Raw genomic sequence first — 10533 nt, forward strand, 5'->3', positions numbered from 1 at the left:
TTCAAGTGTTTTTACATGTTGAACTCCTGAATGAAACCCGACCAAAACTGTCTTTTTGGTTGTTGAACTGTGAACGCTAACTTTGCCCTAAAACTAGTTTGTTTCTTAATTATGTTTTGAAAGGTTAGATTATTTTGTTTTTTTTGTCCTTTTTATGGTAATGTCAAAGCTTTAAATAGGTACCGGGGTGCACTGATACAGATTTCTAAAGCTGCTACCACTATCTGAAATTTCCCATCCATATTAGTTGAATACATTGTGATGGAGTTTAGTGAAATACTTTGATGGTATGCTGATATACACTATGTGTTTTAATTCAAAGTTTTAATAACAACCAGCACTTCTCTGTGAATACCTTCCACCTGTTGTTTGAGCTTTGCTCCCCATTCACACACCTGAGCATCAGTGAGGTTCCACGCTGATGTTTGGTGATAAGATCTGGCTCACAGTCTGTGCTCCAGTCCATCCCAAAGGTGTTGGATGGATTACAAGTCAAGTCCTTCCACATCAAATTGGGAAAACTATCCCCTTGTGGACCTGACTGTGTTTAAACAGAAAATGGCCTTCCCCAAACAGTAGACACACAGCTGGAAGCAGATTGTTGTCTATATTATCCTTAAATCCTGCGGCATTAATACTTGCCTGCGTTGGAACTAAGGGGCCCAAATCTCGACCAGCCCCAGTCCAAATGTCCGTATACTTTTGGCCACATAGTGCATTCATACATCTCTAAAGGGTTCTTTTTTGTTACCGAGTTAGATCGAGGTCCAGCACCAAAAGACCCTGTAGGTGTCTATTATTTATTTACTTTTATTCTTAAAATCAACCACTAGAGCTCAAGATATCAATTATACCACGTCAACAGCTCACATTTTTAAACTATCTGATGAAGTGACATTTTTATGTTTAAATTATCCAATAACATTTTATTTTTATGAGCAAAAAACAAACTACCTACTTGTCCTCTATCACATCCTGTTATTCCAAACTGTTATAATAATAGGAACAAATAAGATGTGTTGCTGGATGCTGGTATGATGCTTTGGGATTCATAAGCAAACAAGAATTGGTGAATTTCCACAAAGAGATACATTTTTTGTGTGTTTTGTTGTTTTATTTTCCTCATTCCTGTGTTCATGTTTAAGTACAAAGAAGTTTGACGCGCTAACTAACTAAACTGTGTTACACTTACAGATATACACTACTAACGCACACACACACGCACACAGGGTGTGATTTAAGATGTAAAAAGGGGGACGCTGGATAAAAACGACACGTTTTGTTTACTGTCATAGTACCCTTAAATTCTATTTTTAACCTTGGAGATGAAAGTAATATTTGTGTCATTCGTTCCCCATCAAATCACCCCAACACATGCACACACACATACGCACACACACGCAGAGTACATTTACTTGTATTCTGCTAAATCTCAGTGAAGGGACGGTTCTTAACCTATTTATTGTTTATAATTATTCTGTGGAGTTGACTCTGCCAATAACAGTGTATTGTTGTATGTGAGGGGTGAAGTTGCCTTTCCTCACTGGTCTGGGTTTGGATGTGCTGCTGTCGTAGGAACATTAATGAAGTGTTTAGCAGTGAAGAAAAACGTATAAAGGTGAGGCTGCAGCTACTTACCAACACTTCTTATCGCTTGTTTGAATCACCCAAAGTTAGAAAACTGTAAATGACCTTGTATGACGTGGTTGTGGCTGACACAAGAAGATAGTTCCAAATTGAAGTTTTCAAGGACGCGTCTTTCAAACTCTCGTGTTTCCTCACAAGAATACCTCCAGATCTGCATTTTGAAAGCTGGGCGCATGGCTACATACAGTATATACAGTCAAAGTTCAAAAGAGAAAAGTCAAATTAAACTTGAAGCTACTCTAACTACCTTTATCATTAGCTATTATTTACTTTCAAGATGCATTCATGTCATTAATATGCATCTAAATCTGCCTCCATTTTCCAAACATTTTATGAACGCTGCGTAACAGAAGTGTATTGAATAGAAAGGATCCACACACAAGAATAAACTCTTCTAAACTGTGTGTATTTTGGGGAAAAATATTTAGATCAAAAGCAAAGGAATTCAAAACAGCCAAAAACCCTTTTGCTTTCAGAGGTGGTTGAACAATTTGTAGTTGAGCTCCAACGATAAGTCTATTAATAAATTAGTCCATTGACAGACAATTAAATTATTTTAGTTAGTTGTCAGGCAAAACATCAGAAATTCAGGTTTTATGTTTTCCTTTGTCATGTAAAATATTAAACTGAATATCTTTCGGATTTTGGACTGTTGGTTGAATAAAACAAGCATTTTTCACTCTTTTATGCCATTTTATAGATAAAATGAATTAATCAAGAAAATATTTGTTAGCCGCAGCCTTGTTTCAAGTATCCTTGGGCCCTTAGAGCAGACCTTGAGGGGTGGAAAACCCAAAATGTTTTGCAAAGATGGCACAAGGATCTTTTAAAAAAAGTGTGGATACAACATGAGAGTATTAATCTGTTCGCTACTGCTGATTTTGGAATGGTAACATAGACAGCAGCTAGTTTTTAGTTGGCCAGTATTGTTGTTATTATGCCTTCATGTGGCAAACCACTCTGCTCCTGACAGTGGGGTGTGTAGTTTGTCACGTGTAATAATGCAAGACTCACTTTGAGGTGGTTTTTCATGGTTGACATCACTATAAATTGAAAAGGACGTCGAATGGCGGAGAACGCAAAAAAAAAGGCAACTTCACCCTGATTTTATGTTTGTGTATATAGTAATTCTTCTAATTCTGTGTTGGACCTGGGCTGAACATGAGTTTCAGATACACAACATTAACAACATTATTACAAGTGCTTCGGTGTATTAAATGAACTTTAACAAAGTATTCACAATAGTCCTCAGATGTTACAAAATGAGAACAACTGCCAGTGGTTAGATGATGTCAGTTCTAAAAAGCCCTTTTTCTTGAATTATGTGACTTAAATCACATGGAGTGATCTGCCTTTTTTTTAATATAAACGTTTCAAGAAAATCAAGTTACTGATATTCTATTTTAAAACATGTTTAATAGCAGACATTAAAATCATGTTGATCTGCAAGTCTCTAAACAATTTAAGTGAAACCTTGGAGAGATGTTAGCAGCGGTTGTGAGAGGCGTTCTGCATTTGACACAGGGTTTGTAATGCTGCATTTGCACTGTGAGCAACAACAACTGTGTTTAGTACATCAGGCTCTGTTGGTGCTGTATTACAGGGTCTTTTGTTCAGTATTTAGTCAAAAACATGTATTGCTATTGCTTTGTTTTTGACTTTTGTGATATTACTTATTTGCTTTGATGGGTTAACTAAATATAAAGCTGACCAGTATCAACATAAGTCAAGATATTTATGACTTGGTTATATTTTGGAGATGACCATTGGTGCTTTTATTATGCATAATTTGTCAATTTGAACGCATCCCGCTCATCCTTCCCTAAACTACATCGCAAAATTGACGTTGTTTCGTGCTTCCACTGCTATTTACAGGAAGGCAATTGCACTTTTAAAAGGCAGCTAACAGCCTCACTTTCGTCAACAATTTTTCCACCTGTGGTGCATGTCAGTGTTTTTATTCTCAGGTGGTTTGGGGTCATAAAAATCAGTTTGACGCTACTCACTTGTTTCCTCCATTTAGCTTTCAAGCAATAGCTTGATATTTTGGGAAATTTGCTTTCTTGCTGATAAGATAAACATTACTCTCATGTCTGTACAATAAATATGAAGCTACAACCATCTGCCAGTTAGCTTAGCTTAGCATTGAGATTGGAAATTGGAGGACCAGTTGCCAGACAACCAGTAGAGACTCCATGAAGTTATTTTCCGTTTTTGTATGGAATAAACAAACAAGATATAATATGTTATTACTGAACTAAGGAAGTACTGCAGACGGCTTTTGGACAGTGCCAGGCTAGCTGTTTCTGCGTTTCTAGTGCTAATGCAAAGCTAAGCTAACTGTCAGATTGCTCCAGCTTTGTATGTATTGTACAGGTATGAGTAACCATCTTCTCATCCAGCTCTCAGATGTGAAGAAGTTTGTTTCTCAAAATGATGAATAATCCTTAATTAAAGAGAACAACAACTGCAGACAGTGCATTTTACAAATGTCCCCAGGGGCAGTACAAGGTGGAGTCCAAGGCACAGTGCTTACATATTTTTCCAAGCTGAAAAGACAGGATGAATTTCGAATCAGAAGTGACATCCTTGGTCTCCACTCTCTTCATTTCACTCACATATTCAGAGAAAGTCAGAATATTGAGTTACTCAACTCTTATTTTTGCCTTACTACCAGGGAAAGACGACATGTAACCTATAAAAAGTTCTTACCAAAACAGTTGTCAAATCAAATAGTTCTTACCAAAGCGCTCTTGGCGATAGCAAGTTGAAAAAATTACCAAAAGAAACCAACACATTCTCATCTCAGGGCGTCAAACACACTTTAAGAAACCCTGACAGAGGTTCCGTATTTGAAGCACAAGGTACCCTTCGCCATCAGTATAAAACCCTTAAGGTTTAGGAAAACATCATGTTTTTTGATAGGTTTAGGAGAAGATCAAGGTTTGGGGTTGAAATAAGCACATGACGTGACCGAGGATGGGTTACACTAGAGTTACTTGAAAGCCCAGGGCGTGTCATGTGGATGCTGAAGGGTACCTTGTGCGTCAGAATGCAACGCTTTGTCAGGCTTTCTCAGAGCTTCGGTTTCTGACACCCTGACATGAGACCGGGAGGAAATAACTTACAATATTCAGATTCTAGGCACAGGATGTACAGATACCTTATTTTACTTAGTTTATTGTCTATTTATGGACCAGTTCTGGTGATTTTGTTAATAATTTACCTCATGGTGTGAATGCATGTTTTCCTTGATAGGATGTATCATCAAACCTCATGATGGCAATGAAGCAGCCGTCCTCCACGCTGAAAGATGCCTTATTTCTGTTGGTTTTAATAGTGTTTGAATTTGACTGCAAAACAAGGCGGAAGCTCAAGGGAAGAAGTGGTGATAACGTTTCTCTCATAACCACTGGTAACCACTCTCCAAAACACTTCTTGACAGGCAGGAACACTTACAAGTCATCCTAGCCCAGGTTTGGTTTTTGTTAGCTGTACATAGGAAGCTTCATATTTTATATGAATAATGTACAATTCTCATGAAGGGAAGGTTACAAAAACTCAAATAAAACAAGGTTTAAAATGTTTTTGTGATTTGCAAAGACCACAAGGTGCACGAGCTATAGTCTTTTTAAATTTGTCTCACCTTGAATGTAACATTTTCTCTTACAAATGAAATGTCATCACCCTCACCTTTGTGAAACACCTGAAGCATTTCAGACTGTGAATGTTTTTAGTCCAGGTGTGTTAACTATCAGGGTATTGGCTTGCTTCTTTGACTCTGTTGAAAAATGCAGTTGATCTGTTTTTTTTGTTTGTTTTTTGTATCGGTGTTGATCAACAGGGTGCGCTTGTTTTGGTTTATCCAGATCGGTGCGGTTGCGTCTTAACCATTGTTTCCATCAGTTACAATTCAACAAAATGACTCTTGTCCACTGTTATCTGAAACAAAACAAGCGCACCCCTTTTGCGGTTTTACTTGACAGCGGGAAGGAATGTGTGTACAAACAAAGAGGGCCTGAAATTAACACTTAGCCACCAGCCTAACACTTTTTGCAATACAAAAACTTTATTAACTTGCAAACAAAAGAAAGTGCATCACTGTCCTTGAGCTACAGCTGGAAGTAATCATTTTATCATCATTTTGAAAAGTAATTATCCAACAAAAACATCAACCAAAGAATAAATATACTGCTGTTTTAAATATTAAACCAATAGAAAGCCTCATAGCTCAAGTTTATCAAGAGGCTGGTCACTTTTACCAGTGTATGTAGTCAATAAAAGTTAATTTAGACATGAGCTAGTCTTAATATTTTAATATATATTATATTACCCCTGAGGAATATCTTCAGCTGCTAAAACTCTGTTTGTTGGCTGGTTGGCACAAATAAGTTAGTTTCACGTCCTGCAAAGAGTTTAATATCATGTGGCTTCATGATGAACAAGTTTACAACCAACTGATGTTTAATTTATTGTTACTGTCTTGACACCGTGACCTGTGTATTTCTAATGACATGCTGCTCTAGCTTGTCCAACTGGAAGTAAAACCGATGTCTTTTAAACTTCACTGGCTCCTTTTGTCTTTTTTTGTCAAGGGTTTGTTTTATGAACATGGCTGCCGAGTTCAAATTTATTCTTAACCATGTTTGGGGCTTAATAAACAGAAAAACTACAATACAAACACATCCACAGCGTACATAACGGTAAAGACAGATGTTTGTTCGTCCAATAAAATCATTTTTATTTTTCATTCTTTAGCAGGAACCTGTGTTTAGATTTACAGTCTCAATTCTTTCCACAGAGAAAATGTCTGTTATAACCTCAGGACTTTACAGTTCTGGTCTTTGAGGGTTGGTGTATCAGGAACATAATTAAGGAGTTTGACTGAATTCAACCATGTTCCCCAGCTCAAGATCCTATTTACATGACACAGTACCTTTCCAGGGTTTTATATTCTCAGCAATGTTTCTCTCTAGGTCAAATGTTCAATGCATTTTTCCCTGGGTACATATGTTTAAATCACCCACCGACTGCTTATATCCTACTGATGTTATATTCCTTGACACTACACTCTCCTCACAAAGCTCAGAATGAAGTTTGATGGCATCCCTTGTCTCACCAGATCATCATACAGCTGGAAGAGAAACAACAAAGTGGTGCTGAGATACAATCACTGTTATCTGAGAAAATGATAAAAATGTGCTAAAACTGAAAGGAAACAAACAGATTATTCACATTTTGCACTCATGGACAACCAAACTATACCTGTTGAAAATACATGTATGTGGACATAAATATGTTGTGTAGCCTACATATGGTAATTATTTCTTCATATTCCACAGTTTTCTACTATTATTTTGTGTTCAGTTTTAAAATGGTGGTTTGTTTGCTCAAATTAACTAGTTTTGAATAAATTATGCTACACTCACAAAAAACAGTCTGTTCTGTTGCTTTAAGTGTATGTAGATTTTTGAAAACAGATTTTATTTTAATAACTTATATGGGACAGGCCTTTTATTCCTTAACGATGCAGGTAAATCTGAATGAATTATACTTTGGTGCTCATTGTTTCCATAAAATGAACTAAACGATTGAATTGTGGAGAATGTAACCGATCTTACAATGTCTAGTCCACACTGACAAGTTTAAACATTAATACTTTTTGTTCTAGGAAGCTTGGAACTAGCTCAAGCAGGTGACCCAGTGGGCTTCAAGAGGTTTTATATAAAAGTTAAACAGAGCTACTAAGCTACGATAGCTTCCTCCAGTTTGGACTCTCCATACAGCTGTTTTTCGTCAATGGTGCAAATTTGTGTGTCAAATTTCAGCACAGCTGAATTTCATCAGACATTAACTTACTTATTCAAAGTATATCTTCGTGGTTATCTGGTGCTTTGACAAGATATGTGATCAAATAAGAAGCGGACTGACCTGTTGCATGACGGTATTCCTGATGTAGTCGTCAGACAGTGGAGACAAAGAGGAAATCCTCATTCTCAGACCTATGACAACTAGAAACACAGTGACTGAACATTACAATGCAGGCTGGAAGAAAACCACAATAGTACGTGTTGTGCTGCTACATAAGACGTAAGGTGCTGACAGTGAGTAATACTTTGCAGGCAAAAAAGCATGAAACTAACAAAAGGGGTTTTGTTTGTAGCAGGAAAGTCAAGTTGCAGTCCACCTACAGATTGCTTTCTTTTGTTAGAAGAGAGTGTGCATGTGTAAGTTGTAGACAGAGTGCTGCTTATTAGTGATGTAGTTGTAGAGGGGATGGAGGTCGTACTTTGATTGAATGCTGCTGTAGTTTCTGGTGTAGGTGCTGGACAAGTTTCTGTGGTTACAGTTGCATTTGATGATGGTTCTGCTGACAGAAATCATAATTAATGACAGGTTAGAAGTGACTTATACAAGAAGCAATGGAATTCAAAACAGACAAAAGATTTCTGCTCACCGTTTCTAACACTTACAACGACACATCGTAGCTCGGAGTGATACTTTGTTGAACTGAGGGAATAAACGAAGAGCCTAGTTACACAATGGGACATCCATTTTTTTGTTAAAAGTACAACACAAAATCAATTTTAACATTTACCCGTTCAGTTTTGGCAAATATTTGCCGAAACAGCTTTCTTTCATTATTAAAATTGATTTTAACTGACACAACTGCAATTGAACTTTTGATTTCAACCTCACATGGTTTTGTGTTTGTTCAACATATGTTCAATATACTTTACACTACTTCCATGTACGTTTTCACAGGTTAATGGGTTGACAAAAAAACACTGACTTGTAAACTGCTTGGACAACAAAGCAGATGGGTTGACTTTCTCCATCTTCGTCCTCAGATGGTGTCCATCTCAGAATGAACTGTCCTGTTCCTGATTTAGTCAGGTTTATGTTGTACGGCCCACTGAACAGAAGCTCAGAGATCCTTTAACAAACAGATGAACAGAATCTTGGCAAGTTAAATAACCTTTTTAAAGACCAGTCATTGCCTCCAAATATAGTAAACATAGATTCTGGGTTTACTCTGGAATGTGTAAATAGGCAACTGCTGATAAGCTTGCCATACAAACTTAAAAGGGGATAACGGGTTTCAGTTGTTAATGTTAGTTTGTCTGAGTAACTAGTAACCTACATCCAAGGCCTAGGTGTAGCATAACATTGGCTAACTACGTCATTTTACAGTTTCTATAGAAAAGGTTCCACAAGAAACGGTTCAACAACACATCTTTTTTAATATCCCAATCATGTTTGTTTTCTTTTGACTTACGTGGAGATATTTGCCTCCGCATTGATGCCAATTTCCAGGGTGTGATTGACAGGCGTGTACAGCTGTGCCCTGTTGGCTGGGGTTGGAGGCAGGAATGTAGGCAGGTAGAGTCCCTCTGTGCAGGATGGCACCACAGGATCCACTGGAAGAATAAAAAACAGACATTTTGTGCTTTTCATGGTTAGCAGCTAACTGAAGTGTAGCTAAAGCCCTGCCTGTCAAAATGTGAAATCTGACCATTTAAAACAAACTGGACAGGTAGTTTGCTGAGAGTGTTGTTGGTAGTTATGGTTGTCTGCATCCCGTTTGTTTGAGTCAAGGTGATATTCTGCCTGGGAAAGTCCTCCATCACCAGCTGTACGGCATATGGACCTTGATTACTGCCATTGGTGGGGCTGAACGACAAAGTACAAGACTGCAAAAGGATTTTAAAAAAGCAAAACATGTCACAAAAAAAAAAATTGTAATAAAAATGCAAGTCAGTTTATACATTACAAAAAACATTGCCAAACAGAAAAATGTCACATTAGTCATGCATTTTGGGTAATCCAGGTGATACCATTAACACAATTGCTAATGACTAATTTAGCTTATACACTCACCTAAAGGATTATTAGGAACACCATACTAATACTGTGTTTGACCCCCTTTCGCCTTCAGAACTGCCTTAATTCTACGTGGCATTGATTCAACAAGGTGCTGAAAGCATTCTTTAGAAATGTTGGCCCATATTGATAGGATAGCATCTTGCAGTTGGAGATTTGTGGGATGCACATCCAGGGCACGAAGCTCCCGTTCCACCACATCCCAAAGATGCTCTATTGGGTTGAGATCTGGTGACTGTGGGGGCCATTTTAGTACAGTGAACTCATTGTCATGTTCAAGAAACCAATATGAAATGATTCGAGCTTTGTGACATGGTGCATTATCCTGCTGGAAGTAGCCATCAGAGGATGGGTACATGGTGGCCATAAAGGGATGGACATGGTCAGAAACAATGCTCAGGTAGGCCGTGGCATTTAAACGATGCCCAATTGGCACTAAGGGGCCTAAAGTGTGCCAAGAAAACATCTCCCACACCATTACACCACCACCACCAGCCTGCACAGTGGTAACAAGGCATGATGGATCCATGTTCTCATTCTGTTTACGCCAAATTCTGACTCTACCATCTGAATGTCTCAACAGAAATCGAGACTCATCAGAGCAGGCAACATTTTTCCAGTCTTCAACTGTCCAATTTTGGTGAGCTCTTGCAAATTGTAGCCTCTTTTTCCTATTTGTAGTGGAGATGAGTGGTACCCGGTGGGGTCTTCTGCTGTTGTAGCCCATCCGCCTCAAGGTCGTGCGTGTTGTGGCTTCACAAATGCTTTGCTGCATACCTCGGTTGTAACGAGTGGTTATTTCAGTCAAAGTTGCTCTTCTATCAGCTTGAATCAGTCGGCCCATTCTCCTCTGACCTCTAGCATCAACAAGGCATTTTCGCCCACAGGACTGCCGCATACTGGATGTTTTTCCCTTTTCACACCATTCTTTGTAAACCCTAGAAATGGTTGTGCGTGAAAATCCCAGTAACTGAGCAGATTGTGAAATACTCAGACCGGCCC

At 38.2% G+C, this 10533-nt stretch overlaps 1 protein-coding gene across 1 annotated transcript in view; it reads right to left on the minus strand.

Annotated features, from left to right (window-relative positions):
• Nucleotides 1-5590: 5590 nt before the first annotated feature.
• The window catches only part of LOC123981019, a 6358-nt gene continuing 1415 nt past the window's right edge, over nucleotides 5591-10533 (minus strand). The window contains exons 2-8 of the mRNA XM_046065618.1: nucleotides 9164-9341; nucleotides 8927-9068; nucleotides 8441-8584; nucleotides 8105-8157; nucleotides 7937-8017; nucleotides 7579-7658; nucleotides 5591-6781 (exon numbers count right to left, since the gene is read on the minus strand). Of these exons, the coding sequence (XP_045921574.1) occupies nucleotides 6713-6781; nucleotides 7579-7658; nucleotides 7937-8017; nucleotides 8105-8157; nucleotides 8441-8584; nucleotides 8927-9068; nucleotides 9164-9275 (681 nt within the window). The 5' untranslated portion in view covers nucleotides 9276-9341 and the 3' untranslated portion in view covers nucleotides 5591-6712. The remainder of the gene's footprint in view (nucleotides 6782-7578; nucleotides 7659-7936; nucleotides 8018-8104; nucleotides 8158-8440; nucleotides 8585-8926; nucleotides 9069-9163; nucleotides 9342-10533) is intronic.

Source organism: Micropterus dolomieu, linkage group LG12, assembly GCF_021292245.1.
Source record: "Micropterus dolomieu isolate WLL.071019.BEF.003 ecotype Adirondacks linkage group LG12, ASM2129224v1, whole genome shotgun sequence".
NCBI classification, from domain to species: Eukaryota; Metazoa; Chordata; class Actinopteri; order Centrarchiformes; family Centrarchidae; genus Micropterus; species Micropterus dolomieu.